Below are 19628 nucleotides of genomic sequence, written 5' to 3' on the forward strand. Positions count from 1 at the left end.
TGGGCGGGGCCTGTATGTTGTGATGACGTAGGCGGCGTTCTTTTTAAACCCGCCATTTCTCTTTGCATTTTTTTTTTCTGGCGTGCCAGTTCCAGTGCTTGGCTAGTGCTGTAGCGTTAGCTAGTTAGCCGACACTTCAACACACAAACATGTTAACGCAACACAGATCAGTTCACGGTGCACACAAACACCACAAACCTCTGATGATGCACTCAAATCAAATGCACTGTCGTTAGCGCAAGCACAGCCCCTACTTAATACTGTGGGATCTACTGATGTACACAACTGTTATGTTTGTGTGCACATTCTTTAAAGCTAGTTAGCTTATGTAGCTGATCGCTTATGCAGATTTTGTGTAGCCGCTAACTGCGCTAATGCATCTAGCTAGAGACATTAATGGTATATCATATCGGAAATGGATGCAAAACAAAAGAGCTTTGTGCATTTGCATATACGCAACGCAATCTTTCAGCTGTCAAACAGCGTTTGTAGTCAAAACCAAAAAAACAAATGCGAACCCCAAGAAAAGCAAATCAGGCTAACAACATAGCTAGCTAACGTTAAATACAACAGGATCAAAACATAAATGCCTGCAAAAAACAACAACACTGCCTTTATTACAAAATAATAGCATGCTCACCTGTGTTGTAAACGTGCAGCTCATCCACAATGCCTTCGTTTCCTCCGCCGAACACCACCATCAGCTCTTTAATGGCCACAGCTCGGTGTCCATGTCTCGGGCGAGGAACCGGGCCAGACCAGCCCAAAACCCTCTTCCAGCGCGGCTGCAGAACCGAAGTGCCTGAAGAAGCCATGTCCACTCCTCTAGCGAGACACAAATCCCACGCAAAGCGCTGATTTTAGTTTGAATCTCAACAGCATTCGTGTGTCAAAGCCCCTGTGCTAACTGGATTAGCCCGCTAGTGCTTGATAGCTTCGCGCGTGCTAACTAGGTCACCAAAATGCGTTGCACTTCTTTGCGTTAATATGCCAAAAAGCTAGTCGAGATACTTTTAAAAGCGGAGTTACGATTAATATTAGTGCTTACGCGGTTGTGGAATTAACAATATAAACCGGAATTAATGTTGGCCGGTTAGCATGTTAGCCGCTCAAATCTACGCGGACCGCCATTTTAGCGGCAAACAGACGCTTTTTATCACGACAAGAAAATAAATAGACAGACGCCGGCGGCTGAACGGACGCGGATTCCCGGCGTAAATACGGAGAGTATCGCGAAACACACAGCAGCACATGCAGGTGGACTCCTGTACATTTTTCTTCACCCTCGGTGCAGTTGACGAAGTGGGTTTGTTGTAGCTAAATTTCTGCTGGAGAAAAAGAAAAGCGAGATGAAGATGTGTATGCCGCCATCTTGCAGAGGCTAGCTATACGCTACCAGCACGAGAGCCTAGTTAGCTGCTAAGTGGCTAAGCTAACACAACCAAGCTAGTGAATGGAAATGGGCGGGGGGAGCAGTCATAAATGGGTGTCGGAAAATAAAATAGTTTTTATCATACAAGCTATATAATAAAAGCTGCACTGATGTAAATAATAATACATATAATTATAAAATAAAATGGACGGCGGAAAAAGTGTTAAAATCAAGCGAAATGAAATGGGAGGTGAGAATAACAATAATACACATAATAATTAATGCAAGTTAGAAATCTTTACATTAAACAAGCTAACGTTACTGAATAAAAAGGCTGATGAAAATAGCGATGATAATAATATTAAAATGGCAATTTGCTGATTATGAGACAAAGTGGGCGGTGAACAAAAAAGAGATTTAAATTAAACACATTTAAGCAAATGATGGCAAAATAAAACATTTAAATCAAATTAAAGAATTTGACAGCAGAATAAAATAGTTTTTTTAATAAAGGCACGCATACTAAATCGCGTGGGTAATATTTAAATTAGTTAAAGGGGTCAGAAAACGGATGTATTAAAAATGCGCGTTGATACAAATGGGTAAAAAGGTTAATGAATGTTTCTGTGATCTGTGTGGATTTTTCATGCCTCTCTGGTCTGGGTGCCGCCATCTTGATAAACAAACCAAACAATCCACCCCTCTGGAAGAAAATCCCGCAGCGTTATAGTGATCCGTGCGCATATTAACACATAATACACATCGTGAAACCTTTAAAGCACACACTTTCTTTCTACAAACCTGCGCCGATAAAACCAAGTAGCAACTTACATTGGCTGCTCCTCTTGTTAGCTTTTAACCGCAATAGCACACTGACGTTAGCTCCTGTTCAACGAAATCCATAGGGCAGCCAGTTAGCTTCAATGCTACATAGCTCAATACAACACTGCAACTTCTACATACTCATGTGGCACAACAGAGAACAATGTTACACGTTTCATGTTTATTTACTGTTAGAATAGCAAGTGGCATTTATTTTTATTCGAGATGCACAGTTGAGTAACTTTCAGATTTGGTTTCGTCCCTGGCTGCTCGCTTTAGCTTCCCTCAAGAAAAATGGCGGATGTACCGTTAGCCGTCACAGAAAGCTGCAAAATACTCGGATTCTGTCATTTGCCTGGCACCAAATACTTACTCGTTCCGATTCGTTAACTTAATTTAAAAATCACGAGGGAGGACTCGGAGAACGAATTCAACCCTGGGTGCGTCTTTCACTGTAGAAATGTCTAACTCTACATCTTTTCATGCCGCCCAGGAAGCCGCCATCTTCTGACCAGCGCTTCAGCCTCTAGAGCGCGCGCCCAGCATCAACACAGGAATCATTACTGCCTTTCAACTTATTATGTTTATAATAAACCTTAATATATTATGAGTGTTGGATGCTTTGTTGGGTAACTTACTTCAAAAAAGCAGTCCTAAATAATTATTAATTCTGTCATTAAAATGTAATTTCAACTAATTTTTCATTACTATATCTGAAAAGGAACCAAGTTACACAATATGTAATTGAGTTACTTTAAATCGACATGATCAATTAGCTTTATTTAAAAAGTAACACAATAATAATTAATATTTTATGTATAAAATAAAATATTTTTTTAAAGTAATTACCTCAAAAATACACTACAAGTCTTGTCGACAATCCAAGTTTTAGGAACATTAAATAATAACTTGACTTCTAGTTGATCATTTGGTATCAGAAGTAGCTTATATGAAAGGCAAAGGCCTCTAGATTAGGCTTATTTGACCAAAATAAAATATGATCATGCCTTGATTTTTAAATAATTTAATTAGGACAATAAGGTCTGACTTTGCCTAGACAAAGGCTTATCACTTAACAGGAATAATGTCCAGTATAGAGTATAAAGTCATGGTGCAGTGGAAATGAATTAATATTGTGTCTGACTCCCATGAGCTTGGAAGACTGCATCCACACATCTCTGCAATGACTCGAATAACTTATTAATAAAGTCATCTGGAATGGCAAAGAAAGCGTTTTTCCAGACTCCCAGAGTTCATCAAGACTCTTTGGATTCATCTTCAATGCCTCCTCCATTTTATCCCAGACATGCTCTATAATGTTCATTTCGGGTGACTGGGCTGGCCAATCCTGGAGCACCTCAACCTTCTTTGCTTTCAGGAACTTTGATGTGGAGGCTGAAGTATGAGGAGCACAAATATCTTGATGCGTCAGGCTGTTGATGTTGCCATTCACTCTGCAGATCTCTCACACACCCTCCCCCCAAACTGAATGTGACCCCAAATCATGAGTGTTTTCTTCACCAAACTTGGCAGATTTCTATTACAATCTTGGGTGCATGCAGGTTCCAATAGGTCTTATTATGAATGTACATGTATTATGTATTTGTGATGATTGTGATGCAGTTCAACAAATAATTATTCGAAAAGAAACAACCTTCTGCCACTTTTCCAAATGATCAACTAGAAGCATATATATATATACATATACTGCTTCTCAGAGGTAATTAATCCAAAATTGTTGAATTTATTTACAGTATTTAAGGCAAATACATTAAAGGTAACTGATCAAATTACACAAAAATGAAAAGTAGTGACTACAGTAATGATAAAAAAAAGTCTAATGTAACTAGTTTCGTTACTGTAAGACTACATTGTTTAAAAATGTTGATTCTAGGCAAATTCTTTAAATGTAAGTGCACAAATTATTTTAAAAATAATTTTGTTTACAACTCAATTCATCGTTGTAATATATAGGGAGCTCACCTTCCAACTGAAATGTAAAATAAATGATTAAGTCAGGGTAAAAATTTGTAATAGATTTTATAAAATTATAAGACATTCACAATAAAAATCTAAAGCTGACAATTGGTTTGTAATAAAAATCAACAAAGAAACCTTAGATACACACATGTATACATGAAACAATATGAAATATATCATTTATTATGCAATAAACTAGCTTTGACATCCTGTTACTCTTAACTGCATAAACCAAACGATAATATAAAGCATGTACATATGAATAACCATGAGAGATGTACAGTTTTTTTGACATGATCAAAAGTAAATATTGTTTGTTTCAAAGGAGCCAACGCGATCTCATGGCAATTCGTAACTTTGATTCAGTGGCTAATTCGTACAATTTACTCATTCCCCAATGTTGGTTGGGTGCCACTCCTCCTTTGTAAAAATCTTACATATTCGTACGACTGAATTCATACGAATTACCAAGTAAACAGAAAAAACGTGAAACAGTTACGTTTCCTTTTGAGATCAGGCTGAAGGAGCTGATAAATAGCCATGTCTGGAATCAGTCTTTAAATTATTATAAGTCAGTGCATACAATAAACAACAACTTAAGATCATAAATCACATTCCTATTCCGTTATCACAAAATAGTAGATTTAAAGCCAATCCAAACAACACTTGTAATGATCTAAAATCCTCCACTCACTTTGTATAGGGGGAGGATGACTCCTTGTCCTTTCTGATGATTAAAAATAGTAATAATAATAAAACAATGTCTACAAGTTGCTTGGTGACAATATGTAAAGTAGACAAGCTTAAAAAAAATAGAGAAAAAAGTTTTAAAACCTGTCAACCTAAATAAAATGAGTGTTTAAGGACACAAAAGTAGAGCGCAACTTCTCGAACTAGAACAAAGGTTCCTCCTATGGGGAGGGGTAGAGGGCGTGGCCTAAATGAGCCCAGTCTCTATTGACCTTATTTAGCATGCTGAAGTGCGCTCATTTTTTTTTTTTTTTTTTGAGAACTTCTGATTCGGTTTCCTATGGGAGAAATGACTAGGAATAATAAATGGCAGAAAACACAAATTGCTTGCTGTGCAAAAAAGTGTTCATGACTGTACGGAAAAAATATAATAATATAAAAAGAAAATATCAGTTTGCCACATGAAGCAGCATAATGAGCTGTTTTTAACGTCTAAAAATCAATGGAAGTGAATGAGAGCGGACGTCTCGAGCCAAAAAGATTCCAATGGCTACAACCGCTTGTATATGGTCAATATCAGATGCAAGTTTTGTGAGTTTTTTAGCCTGTTTAGACCCTCAGTAATGTTAATTCTCTTTGAAGATTTGGAATAATATTATTAATAGATGGACCATCAGTGCCCAAATAAACAGTAAATGTAACAAAGTGTGGGACAGCCAAATAGAAGACAGAAACAGATGAAGCTTTGCTAAAAAAAAAATAAATAAATAAAAGTGGACAGAATATTTCAGATAAAAGTTGCTGAATTGGTATAGCTGTAGTTAAAATGACAAACATTGCACAGGTTACATCAATATATACCTTTGAAGTCAAAATTACTATCATTGCTATTAAAATAAGTTCTTTAAAAATAATATTTCCCAAGTGCTGTTTAACAAGGCCGTAATCTATAAACTTGACTCAATGAGAACTGGCAAAAACAACTAACAAAACATCAGACAGATCGCCAAAATAACAGGCGCATAAAAACAATCAATTACACACATTTATACTTTCGTCAATACACACAAGTTCAAATTTCAGAGCATTCATGATCTGTACCACATTTCACTTGGTATTACTAGACAAAAGAGTATAAATCTGCAGCTTTGGCCGAGGTATTTATGAATGATTTATAAAGGTATAGCTACCATAACCATAGTAATAATTTTAACAACATATCTGTTGTGCGTTTCTTTCTTTAAACAGCATCGGATGACGTCTCACTTGCAAACTCATCACTCTCTTCTGGCTCTCTGGTTTGAGCGCTCATCCCTCGGTCTAGAAAATAATGAAGAAGAAAAAAAAAAAGCATCAGCATATTCAATTCAATTAACGTGCCAGTACATTTTAGAAACATCATCTAGGAAACATCCATCTCAATATCAAGCATTTGTTGATTTGCATTTGTTTTTAAATGATCATAATTATAATCATAGCAATATTATACATGGTTGCATGCTATGGACTGCTGCCAGTTAAAGCCAAAAGGCCAGTGCAATTGTAGCTAAAACACAAAGAAAACTAAATTAAATGATTCATTGAATTTCTTTCTAACTTGTTAGAATGTTATTTAGTATTGACATGCTGTTGTAGTTTTTATTATGTATTTAAATTACTTTTTATCGTTATATTTTCCTAAAGGTTTGCTTTTAATCATTTTATACAATTTTTCTTTTCTTTTTTTTTTAAATTAAATTTTAATTTTTTTTTAATTCTTTTTTTTTAATTAAGTTGCGAAAATGCTATGTGGATTTAGTCATACATAATAACCCTGGATCACATTATTGAAAATAATAAAATATAAAAAAAATAAAACATACAAATAATAATGAAAGAATTAATACAAATAAATAAATTACATGAATAAATAAAAAATAATAAATAAATAAAAAATAAAAACCAGCAGAAAAATAATTACCATGTCATTATTTGTCCTGGATCCTGTCAAAAAATTTGATCCCTATGAAAATTGGTTTATTTTTCTCCAATTTTTCCATTTAAACTTTTAAAATAAACTTTAAATCATAAATTTTAAATAATAAAATTTTAAATAATGAATTTTTCAATGGGATAATTGAGATTGCAACAAAAGAATGTATGCTGGGGAGATTAAATAATGAGGGAGAAGTCCATAGAAATTGGCATCATTTCTGGCCACATTTAAAATTAGAGTTTAAAATGAGTTTGTCATACAAGGCAACTTTAATTTTCATGTATGTTTATGATATGTTGTTTTTCTTGGTGTTGCAGGTGGCTGAAGATGAATCATATGCAACTAATGGAAAGTCGTGAGAAAGTGTAGTGTGAAGTCTGTTCTTTGGCTGTTGAACAATAAAAAAAAAAAGCAGAATTACAAAAAAAAATTAATAAAAAGCTTACTTTCCATTTTGAAGAACTCCATCAAATGTATTTGCTTGTTTCTGTTTAAATCAATGTGATTAATCCTTACAATTACTCTTATTATTATTAATGTATTGCTAATTTAAATTGAAATCTGAATAATGTATTTATTAGGGCAGCACTGTGGCTGAGTGGGTAGCACAATCGACTCGCAGCAAGAAGGTCGCTGGTTCGAACCCTGGCTGGGTTAGTTGGCATTTCTGTGTGGAGTTTGCATGTTCTCCCCGTGTTCACGTGGGTTTCCTACGGGTGCTCTAGTTTCCCCCACAAGTCCAAAAACGTGGAATAGGTGTATAGGGTAAGCTAAATCGTCTGTAGTGTGTATATGAATGAGAGTGCAATGGTGGTTCCCAGTGATGGGTTGCAGCTGGAAGGGCATCCGCTGTGTAAAACATGTACTGGATAAGTATTAATAAATGGACGAGAAGGAAAGGAAAATGTATGTATTCATTATTATTACTTTGAGAGGTATATTCACACGCAGTAGACTTCCTATCATTCTGTCATGATTTCTGCAAGTTAAACCAGAGTTTTAAGCTCAAGAATAAACCTGGGGTCCATTTTTTATACCTTGCTTAAATGATCTAAGTTGATTTGACAGATCCTGGATTTTTCAATCTTGATAACTGATCTCTGGCTTATTTGGTTTTTTAAAACAAGTTCGTGAATCAGATTCAAATGTCTGGATGAACCGATCTGAGATCGCTGCGTGTGTTGTGAAGGACAGAACTATCGATCCTCGAAATCATGATTAGCAATGCAACGATTGGCTGACGGCACAGCAGCATAATGACATCATCTGATTATTATTCAATTGTCCATGTGAGCAAAATTACATAAAATTAGCAGTAAACGGTTTGTCAAATATGATACGCAATATCTTTACACAGGCAGGTAGTGCTGTCGCCTCACAGCAAGAAGCTCACTGGGTTGAGCCTCAGCTCAGTTCTGTGTGGAGTTTGCATGTTCTCCCATGTTCTCCCTGGATTCGCTAGGGTTTTCTCCGGGTGCTTCGGTTTCCCCCACAGTCCAAAGACATGCGGTACAGGTGAATTGGGTAGGCTAAATTGTTCGTAGTCTGTGAGTGTGAATGTGTGTGTGGATGTTTCCAATGCATTCGCTGCGTAAAAACTTGCTGGGAAAATTGTCGGTTCATTCCGCTGTGGCGACCCCAGATTAATAAAGGGACTAAGCCGACAAGAAAATGATTGAATGAATGAATAACTTTCCACCTTTGTTGTGGGCTGCAGGCTTTACACTTTCATGTGTCAAGAGTATTTAGTTATTCATTTAGTTTTACAGTTAACTTATTATTTCTCTTTATAAGTAGCCGGTTTCTTAATCAGTGTAAAGAATAACTGGATGTGTAAATTAACTTTGCATCACAAAAGCATTTTGATATCGTTAAAAGTGTCTGCAACTTTTGTAAAGCATCAAAACACCATATTAGCTGTCAAAACATGTTCATGCCAGAATAAATGTATTTTTCCTTTAAAATAAGTCGAATATTGTGCATGTCTATTATCATACACAAATTGTACTAAATTGATTGTACGAGTTTGTATCTAAAACCAGCAGGTGGGAGTCTTGGTACTTTTTTGGGAGATCAGATTGTTTTATTGATATATATTTTTTTTAACTTTGAAGTTAAAAAATAAATATAGACTATTTTCCCCAAGTGTATATAACTACTACTGTAAGAAAATATCAGCATTCGGTACATACTTTCAGTATTATCTTTGCTTGAACTGACCCAATCTAATCCTTTTTGTATGAAATAAACCTGCTTCAGAGCAGGTTTGAGCTACCAGAACTGTTGCCATGACAACAACTCTCGCATGAGTTTTGAAGAACTAAACGATCCTGGATCATGTCAAATCGTCAATAACCAAATCCAGCTAACTGAGTAATCCAGCTACGAAAAAACAGACCCCTGGTATCTCTGACTTGTGCGATGCCTAAAAAGCTACAAACATTTGCCACAGGCCAATCAGATGTTACCTAAACAGAAGCAATCATGATAACTGAGCTGAAAATGACTCGTATTCCCATAAAAACTCTTAAAAAAAACTGTCCCCCATAACAGCAGTAATGTCATCTGACTGTCAGTTTCAGCACTTACATAGTGAGGCGCCTGACGACAACAAATCAGAAGTTAAAATCCTCCCTTCTTCATAAAGCTCCATTTTCTGTACCAATCGCTGCCTAGCGGGGTTGATGATAACATTCTGTCCAGAAAAACCTGTGGATAATAATATTAAGATGAGAATTAGAGAGGAACAAAGCAAATAGTAAAAGACATCAACACTTTTGTGGAATAATAAAGAATTTTTAAAGTATAAATATTTGCAGCCTTGTTAAACATAAGGCACTTTTTTTGATTTGATAATTATGATAAAATATTTAGCCAAGGGTGTTTTGTGCCAGGCCTTTCTTGGATAAATGTGACACTAAAACCAACTTAAGCTATAGGCAAGTCACTGTCTTTATGAGTGATTCCATTCATCTTTATTTCTATTGCGATTTTTACAATGTAGATTGATTCAAAGCACTGAACCATTCATTCAAACTATTATTTGAATGAATAATATTACTTTGAGAGGTTTGATTCACTGCATCAATTATTTAAACACTTCTTTCAAAATAGCTGATTCACTTAGAACAATGTTGACAGTCTTTGTGAATGAATCATTGAATCACTGCCTCACTCGATTCATTCAAAATCAACTGTTGAATACAATTAATATCACATCTGAATTAATACTAATGTGCTGATAGAAAAGACACCAAAACCACCATCCGCTTGTTAAGTGTGACGTCACGCGAAGCAGCTTCCGGGTCCAATCGCTCTATTCAACTTAATGGGGAGATTCTTGAAATGGTAATAATAAACGTTTACAAAGCGATTTAATGCTTTCGAAAATCACGATCGAAATATATATGTCCATGCCTAATATCCGATGGCCAGAAAGTAATTCATTGTTTTATAAATTGTTAAAATTTTGGTTTTTGTTATGCAGCAAGCCCAGAGATTGTTGTGTACACTATGACTTTATATAATATTAAATTTAATGTGCGATATTAATAAAAAGTGATCATGAATGAATGATTTCTCCACTCAAGTGAATGGCGGCTTGGACCCGGAAACAGTATTACGACGTCACAAACACGTCACTACTTAACAAGCGGATTAGCTATTGGCAAGTCGCTGTCTTTAAGAGTGATTCACTGAACTGAAAACAGCTGATTCATTTAGAACAAACTGAATTCACAGTCATTTAGAATGAATAATTGAATCACTGACTCACTCGATTCGTTTAAAATCAAAATCAACTGCAGTAAAAAATCAATATCACAGTTAAATTATATTAATGTTCTGACAGAAAAGAAAAGACACTGAAACCACCATTTGCCATCACAAATCGATGTCTAATGAATGATTCATTGAACCATTCATTCCAACAATTCTTTCAAAACAGCTGATTCATTAAATTATTTATTGATTCAGAAAAGACAAGACACTAAAACCACTATTAGCTACTGGCAAATCCGTGTCTTAATGAGTGATTTACTGAAACATCGGACAGAAGAGTCAAGCTTTAAATAGAAAAATGATCAAAACTCCTTTTTGATTTTTTTGATTGAGATGCTTATGGTCTAATCCGATTCAATGATTTATGCTAAGCTAAGATAATAGTGCTCTCTCCGGACTTTCATAAATAGAAAAGCTTAACCAATTAACTATACGGAAGTGGTAAAATAAGCTTATTTCCACCCTAAAAATGTAGTGTTCCTTTAAATCATAGTTATTCTAAACTCTTGACTAGTCGAGTAAATATCTGTGCTATTATAAATATTTATGATAACTTTCCTCATCCATTTTTCACATTACCTTCATTTGGACTTATCTGTGGTTGCTTTTCCACTGAAGAAATGTCTGTTTTAGTGCTCTCAATGCCTTGGGCTCCACACGACACTGACTTAGATCTGCTACAATGGCTCGTCAAGTACTGAGAAAAGCCTTGACTCTCATCCGATTCGCAAGGCACACCAGATGACTGTGAAGCCCACGACTCCTCATTCAGCTGCGAGACCGAGCAGCCGGACTCTGTAGTCACTGTAGTAGTCAACGTGTGAAAGACAGGCTTGTGAACGCAGGGGTACGTGTCCTCCTGAGGCCGGAGTTTGGAGAAGTGATGGGAGAGAGAGTCTATGGAGCTGCTGTCGGAGCGCAGAGGCTCAGGTGTGGCTACAGGAGACTTATTGATCGTGGTTGATCTGTCGGAGATCTTCAACCCCGAATGCACATCCTGAAGCGCTTTGAACACCTGTAAAAACAACAAAGTCACATAATTGTTACTGAAATATAATAACATGAAGAATTGTTATTATTTTTGATAATAATATCTTGTTTTTGATCTTAATTTGTGAGCCAAAAAGCCACAAGTTTTTTTTTTTTGTTGTTGGCTAACTCTCTCGAAACCTTTTTCTGAATGAAAAGTCTGTATTTTTCTACATCCAATAAGCTTGCAGTAGAAGTACAAAGCCACGCCCACTGTATTCTCATTTAATATTTTGTTTCACCAGGAACTGCTTCACAATATGAAAAAAAAAACTGTTGCAGCTTTCAGTTCATGCAGACTTTAATAAAACAGATATTCAAGTCATAATCAAATATACAATCATCATTGAACCGGTTCTCCTACATCTGTCATGCGAGGTCTCTTCTTCCTCCTCCGCTCTAAACACTGACATGCCAGCCGAGCGATGTCCGCTGACCCATGAGTTGCAGGTGCATCTTTAGCGGTCAGTCGACGATCCAGATGTTTTTTGCAGATGTGCTCTGCTGTTTGACCGTAGGACAAATCTCGAGAGTGCTTCGCTTTGCTGAAGCTTCTCCCATCATCTTCCTCCTCTGTTACCAGGTCTTTCTGTGAGAAATAAAAACTTTTAAGTCTGTGTCAAAGCTCAAATTTCACACATTATTAATTTTGCTAGTGCACATTGTTATTTGTTAGGTGAACAAGTTATCTGTGCAAGTTCATCCACTGAAAAAAATGTTTGGTTTGGTAATCATTAACTGGAGTGGCGGTCTTTCTCTGATGATGTCCGTTTGACGGGTTCAGCCACAATATTCCTCTCTTATTGTTAATTTCCTATAAGGGAAAGGTTCACTAATTAAAGCTCTGCCCCCTACTCGATATTCAGTTTAGGGCGTACTCACTCTAGGCTATCCGAACCGTGCTCATGCGCATTTATTTCCCGGTTCGTTTGACAAGTGTAAATGCTCCGAATGTGGCACAGGCCCACTTCAGTTGACCAGGCCTTGGCCCAATTAGAAAGAGGTGTGCCAGAGCACGGTTCAGTTGTACAAGTGTCAGAGGTACACTTGTAGTTTGAGTGCAAAGCGTGCCTGAGCCTGAAACTGAAGATGCGACATCACATTTCAGGGGCTTTCATATGATAATATTATTCATTCTTACTGTTTAATGAACATGAACTGCCGTAGTTTATTAAAGATACAAACCCGTCGCTGCACATCAGCTGCACCTTCAGCAAACCTCTTAATACGTGCACTACGAGGCCTTTTATGATAACTTATGAGTGTCAAAAGTGGTGGATCTGTTCAGTAAAATATTGACTGTGTCGCTGCATCCCAAAAGACTTAAAATAATACACAACGATATAACTAAAGCAAGGATGTCCACTGAGCCAAGTGAGAGCACTTCTCTTCCTGTTAAACTGAACAGTCGATCATCGACGGCGTAAGCGTGCACTGGCTCGGATGCAATGTGAGTGCAGGCCGTCGGGGAGAGGGAACACGCCCGCTTCGGCATGGTTCAAGGCAACTGTACATAGTGCGAGTACATACTTAGGTGCTTTCACACCTACACTTTTGTTTCGTATCTCGTAAACACCTACACTTTTGTAACGTATCTTGTTTGCCCAGTTAGCGCAGTTCGTTTGGCATATGTTAACAGGGCAATCGCGCTCTGTTCCTCGCCAAAGTAATCGCTTTGAGATCGCTTGAATGAGGTGGTCTCGGCTCGATTGAAACGAACCCTGGAGCGGTTCGATTGCAGTGATAAAGCGATCCGATCCGAGCGCGGTTATATCACAGTGTTTTATGGATATGTAATAGGCTTACGGTTATATGAAGAGAGAATTATGAGTATGGCGGGAAGTTTCGCGAGTCTCCGGATGCCTGCAAACGAGTGATGATCTCCCGGTAATCTCGCGTCTCCCTCCCGGTCCTCAAATAGGCATCGTCGCGCACCCTTCTCACCCCTCCCCACCGCATCTCTCCTCAGACACGTCGCGCGCACCCGGTCAATCTCCACCAAACCACCACCTCTCCTGACAGCTGAGCGGAACGCTGCAAAATAAAACCTGCCACCCTGACCAATGTGAGGAGAGTTTACTCGCACGTGACTTGTTTTAGCTCTTTTGGTCCGACTAGAAACTTTGCAGTGTGAAAGCGAACCGCTCCAAGAGCAAAGAGCAACAATGTAACAATTGTAATCTCTGTTTCGGAAAAACTGAATCGATTCACAGGTGTGAAAGCACCCGTAGTGTGAAGTACATCAACTTACTGAAACAAACGCCTCAGTGACTTCTTGGCCATGCAATCTTTATCCAGTCATCAACACTGACTCTGCATTAGCTTATGTTTCTAAAATATGACTTACCAAGAAAACTGTTTTGGATTGGGAATCAACCTCAAGAGCTTGTCGTCCAGTGAGTACCTCTAGCATGACCTGTGGTGCGATAGAAACAAGTGTTATTATTAGGCAAAATGCTAAAACATGCTTGCAGTGCATTAGTTTACAAACATTGTTTACTAAAATTGTAATAAATTTGTTTTACAAAAAAGCCAACCAATGTTTGTTTGGTTTGTTGTTATTTCATGCCAGCTACTATAGCGATTTTGTTGAGAGAACTAAACTAGTATTTAGCTTATATAAACAATATAAAATTCATTTTTGCTATTTTCCGCCTCATGACAACCAAAGGGCAACGATGTGATTGTGTACACCACAGGTGTCAACACACCTGATCAAACTAATAAGTCATTCAGGCTTGTTTGAAATGTGCAGGTAAGTGTGTTGGAAATAAACTGTGCAGCCCTGCAGCCCCTGAGTTTGACATCTCTGGATGTACACTGTAGTGTCTGGATGGTTTAATGACATTAAGTGAAGTTTTTAAACTAATTTCGAGAGGAGCACGTGATATAATTGACCGCAGCTGGCCGCCAATTTACACTCAGTAGTTAGCCAATCAGATCTATTCCAAATTACTATAAATAGCCTAGCTAGATATTACTCCCTTACCTTCGTTTTCCGAAGAACAAGGACAAACCCTGCTCCTAACAAACTATCGGAACCCTCGACAACAAACAACTCGACGACAACAGCTACAACAACAGCTACAACAACAGCTACAACAACAGCTACAACAACAGCTACAGCTACAACAACAGCTACAACAACAACAGCAACAGCAACAACAGCCTAACGTTACATCAACAATAACAGCTAACGCTTCAACAACAACAGCTTCAACAACAACAGCTACTACAACAACAGCTACAACAAAACAGCGACAACAACAGAAAGAACTCACAACCTAAACAGAACAATCCAACATCAAAGCCATCAACAAGCAACATGGAAGGAACCAACACACCAGCTCTCCCGGAAACACCAGCCCAAACACAACAACAAACCCAAATAAACACCGAGGCTCCTATCAGAGGCCGAAGACCCATCCGCTCCACAGTCACAAGAACCCATCGCCGCACGCAATCTCCATCTCCAAACCGCAACTTACCGTCTCCCGCTTCATCCTACGCCTCTGCAAGATCTTCATCCATCACATCCAACAAAATGACTGTTTCTGAACTCCGCCAGTCACTCACAAACGCCGGAATTTCCATCCCCACCCGCTGCAATAAATCCGAACTTCTGAAACTGTACGAAGCCATCCCGTCACCAACTCCGCCTCCCCAAGACAGTAGACCAACTCGCTCCCGCCACACCCCCTATCCACAACCCTCCGCTACTCAGCACTCAAGAAACCCCCCTGGACCACCCAAGAAAGCAACCAAGAAAACTAATAAAAAGCAACCTCAAGCTACAGGACAGAAAGCACCTTCTACCAACCAACACACAGTGAATCCACCGGACAATTATGCCACTCCAGGACTTCCCACCCCCCTCCTTTGGCCTCCAGCCCCACAATCCAGCGAAAACTCCAGTCCGACTCTTCAAGCAATTCCCCCGACTCTCAACCCTCCTCAGTTCTCTCTTTCTTCTAATCTCCCTCATTCTTCAACTCAACTTATTCCCAATCTTTCTTCTAATCTCCCTCATTCTTCAACCCAACTTATTCCCACTCAATCCTTTCCTACAAGCTCCAACGCTCTCCCTCTGCCTGCTAATTTTTCATCTACTAATCCCCCCTTTTTCCCCTCTACATCCCTCCAAGCACCCACTTCCATTACTAACCCTCCCCAACAAAATGCTTTCTGTACTAACACATCTTCCGCACGAGCCCCCTTCACCCTAGCCACAGCCACACCCCTTCCCATTCCGCATAACGCTCCAGTCCTGGAACCACCTCAGATCTCCAACACAGTCAGGAACCTCATCCTATCAGGTGCAGACATAGACCTCTCTACACTCCTTTCACCTATTGCACCTCCCTCGGCAGATCGACAGGTGGATTGCGGCGAATTCACCATTACACTTAAATCACCAGTCAGCTCTCAACCTCGCACACTCACAATAGCCGAATTCCACGTAGCTTTCTCACGTTATACAGACACCATCTGCTCTGTCTTTCCCCATAGGAGGCGCGAGCTGAACGACTATATGGCTATCATTTCGGAGCTCGCACTCTCCTATGGGGGAACGCATTTCTATACATATCACAAATTATTTTCAGCAAAATGCGCTATTCGCGTTGCTCAATGGAATCAGTGTTCTTATTGGGGGGCTTTGGACACTGATCTCCATAACAGAGTTTTTCTAGGATGCCGCAATCTTTCCTGCGCGGTCTGCCGCTCAAACCTTCACCCAACCACTTCCTGTCCCTTCATAATCCCCTCCACTGAGAAAGAACTACAAACCCCAAGATCCACTAGTTACGTACCCCGCCCTTCTACCTCTGCTATCCCTGCTCTTCTCCCCCCTCCCTCCTCTCAAAACCCTCCATCATCTCTAGCTTGCAATAACTTTAACGCAGCCAGATGTTTCCGCCACCCTTGCAAATACTTACACATTTGCAGTTACTGCGGTGGCGCTCATGCTCGAGTGGTCTGCCAAGTGTGGAAAGCAAATAAAAAACATAGATCCTATTTGTCGACTCCTGTCAATATTTCTAATCTTTACCATGAATTATGCATGCACCCTGATCCTAACTTTTCTGAATTTCTCATTTCAGGTCTGTCTAATGGATTCCACCCCGGTGTTTCGACTCTTCCTTCCTATAACCTCGCATGTCCTAACCTTCAATCTGCTAACGCTGAACCAGAAGTGGTGGAGCAATTAATAAAGAAAGAGATCGATAATAAATTTATGATCGGTCCCTTTCTTGCCCCCCCGTTTAGCACCTATCGAGTCAGCCCAATTGGAGTAGCGACCAGAAAATTTTCGGGCAAAAAACGGCTAATTATCGACCTGTCTTCTCCCCATAATTCCGCCTATTCAAGTGTCAACAGCATAATTTCACCTGACGAATTCTCTCTGAATTACCACGATATAGACCAAGCCATTTCTTTAATTAAACTCGTCGGACGCGACGCCTGGCTCGCGAAAGTAGACATCACGTCAGCTTTCAAAATTATGCCATTGCATCCCGAGTTCTGGCATCTCTTTGGCATTAATTGGAAATCCCAATTCTACTTTGCAGTCCGTTTAACCTTCGGCTGCAGAAGTAGCCCCAAAATCTTTGACATGCTTTCAGAAGCATTATGCTGGATCCTCGCTAACAATTACGGCATTCCGCACGTAGTCCACCTACTAGATGATTTCCTCATAATTTCCCCTCCAAATTCCCCACCTGCTAAACACCTAGAGATTACCAAAGCAGTGTTTGCCAAACTCGGCATCCCTCTAGCTGAAGAAAAAACCGCCGGCCCCAGCACCTTCATAGAATTCTTAGGCATCAATTTGGACTCTAACAAATTTCAAGCATCTTTACCCAAAGAGAAAGTCGATCGCATCATTTCTCTATCTTCCATATTTTTGGAGAAACAAGAATGTTCTAAACGCGAACTGCTGTCAATATTAGGACATTTAAATTTCGCCATGCGCATCATACCTCAAGGACGCCCGTTCGTCACTCACCTCCTTCAACTCGCAGCATCAGTTCAGAGTCTAGAAGAAAATATATCCTTATCCGATCCATGCCGAAACGAACTCAGCCTCTGGATTTCCTTCCTTAAGTGCTGGAACGGCTGTTCTTTCTTTTATAGTGATTTAATTTCATCCCCCGTAGACATCCATCTTTATACAGACGCTGCACCCTCCATAGGATTTGGCGGTTACTACCAAGGCCGCTGGTTCGCATCCGATTGGCCCCCCCAAATGTTAGAGGTTCCATCACACCAATATTCATCTGCATTATTCGAACTATACCCCATAGTCGTCGCGACCCTATTATGGGGAGATGAATGGTCTGCTTCCAGCATTCTCATTCACTGTGACAATGAAGCCGTCGTTCACTGCATTAATAGAGGGCGCTCTCACTCCCCCGCTCTAATGCCGCTTCTCCGTCGCCTTATTTGGACTTCAGCCAAAAAACAGTTTATTTTAACTGCTGTACATGTTCCTGGTTTCCATAATCAAATTGCTGACTCTCTCTCTCGTCTTCATTTTCAGAAATTCAGAGAATTAGCGCCGGAGGCGGAGCAGCACCCGACGCCCATCCCTCCTTATTCAGAGATGATATTCCAATAAATCATCCCATGCACGATCTGCACCAAGCATCCATATCTCTCATTATGCAAGCGGTGGCTCCAAGAACCTTACAAGCTTATCTCACTGCATGGAAAACATTCAAACATTTCCATTCACTATACAACACTACATTCCCCAATTTCTCCCTACTTACAATCACATCATTTATCACTTACCTTCATTCTCACAAACATATCCAGGCAAACTCGATTAAGAGCTATTTAAGTGGCATTCAGTTTTTTCACAAACTCATGTACGGCTCCAGTTCTGAATCTATCACTAACTCACAAACTAGCCTTCTTATTAAAGGCATTCAGAAGACCCGCCCCCCCCCTCCCAGACACAAGGCTACCCATCACACACAACATACTAGCTAAATGCATTTCCACACTCAGGAAAGGCTATTTTTCATTTCATACAGATCATACCCTAGATGCAATGTTTATTCTCGCCTTTTTTGGATTTCTAAGATGTTCTGAATTTACAGTTACATCTAAATTCGATCCCTCTATCCACCCTACTATAGCAGATCTGACCTTGATTGATGAGGAAACAATTGCTTTCCTCATTAAGCAAAGTAAAACAGATCAATCCAGAAAGGGACATTACATCTACATATTCAACATTCCCTCCCCCACAAGCCCATTCCAAACTCTTCTAGCTTACACACACTACAGGAAAACACTAAGTGCAAGTCCCCTAGACCCCCTTTTCATAGACGACACACACCACCCAGTAACACGCTTTTGGTTCCAAAAACACCTTAAATATGTCCTAACCAACTCAGGCTTCCCATCAGAATCATACTCCAGTCACTCATTCAGAATTGGAGCCGCCACTACAGCAGCACACAAAGGGTTATCACAACAACACATACAAACACTAGGAAGGTGGTCTTCTGACGCCTTCAAAACCTACATCCGACTCAGCCACAGTCATCTCAGGGAAGCCCAGAGGACCCTCACCAGCCGTTGCAGTTATCCCAGCGGCCAAAGGCACGAGCCTAGTACAAGGAAAGAACACAACCCAGCTATACCAGCTTCCCGAGGGCAGAGGAACTACCAAGTCTCTCAAGGGCGCGGGCATGACCCAGCCATCTAATTTCTTTTCTTCCTTCCAGCTGATTTGCACTCAGCCTTCTCCCCCTTTTCACTCACCCAACTACAGTAAGAGTTCTTTCCCTGCCCAAGCCCCCCCGTCACCCCCGCCCCCCCTGGCCGCTGCCACAGAAGTTTTCACTGCCCACCAACTTTTCTAACTTCTGTAGGACCCCGCCCCCCCCATGGCTCTGGCCCCCGCAGGGGCGTTACCCCGAGCTTCGATTCCCGCAGGAATCATCTCACGGCCCGGCCTTAGCTTTT

General features: G+C 39.7%; 2 protein-coding genes across 8 annotated transcripts in view; both read right to left on the reverse strand.

Annotated features, from left to right (window-relative positions):
• The window catches only part of hcfc1b (host cell factor C1b), a 61342-nt gene extending 58590 nt beyond the window's left edge, over positions 1-2752 (reverse strand). For 2 of the 4 annotated variants that reach the window (XM_073909678.1, XM_021478282.2), the window contains exons 1-3: positions 2568-2710; positions 2204-2257; positions 641-825 (exon numbers count right to left, since the gene is read on the reverse strand). In XM_073909678.1, the coding sequence (XP_073765779.1) occupies positions 641-815 (175 nt within the window). In that variant the 5' untranslated portion in view covers positions 816-825; positions 2204-2257; positions 2568-2710. Of the gene's footprint in view, positions 1-640; positions 826-2203; positions 2258-2567 lie in introns of all 4 variants that reach the window. The other 2 variants (NM_001128537.1, XM_005166699.5) reach the window with 2 other exon arrangements.
• Positions 2753-5224: 2472 nt separating this feature from the next.
• Positions 5225-19628, reverse strand: part of irak1 (interleukin-1 receptor-associated kinase 1) — a 33424-nt gene continuing 19020 nt past the window's right edge. For all 4 annotated transcript variants that reach the window (XM_005166703.6, XM_068223097.2, XM_073910058.1 and 1 more), the window contains 5 exons: positions 13996-14064; positions 12013-12237; positions 11199-11634; positions 9429-9548; positions 5225-6184 (listed from right to left, as the gene is read on the reverse strand). In XM_005166703.6, the coding sequence (XP_005166760.1) occupies positions 6105-6184; positions 9429-9548; positions 11199-11634; positions 12013-12237; positions 13996-14064 (930 nt within the window). In that variant the 3' untranslated portion in view covers positions 5225-6104. The remainder of the gene's footprint in view (positions 6185-9428; positions 9549-11198; positions 11635-12012; positions 12238-13995; positions 14065-19628) is intronic.

Source organism: Danio rerio, chromosome 8 (assembly GCF_049306965.1).
Source record: "Danio rerio strain Tuebingen ecotype United States chromosome 8, GRCz12tu, whole genome shotgun sequence".
NCBI classification, from domain to species: Eukaryota; Metazoa; Chordata; class Actinopteri; order Cypriniformes; family Danionidae; genus Danio; species Danio rerio.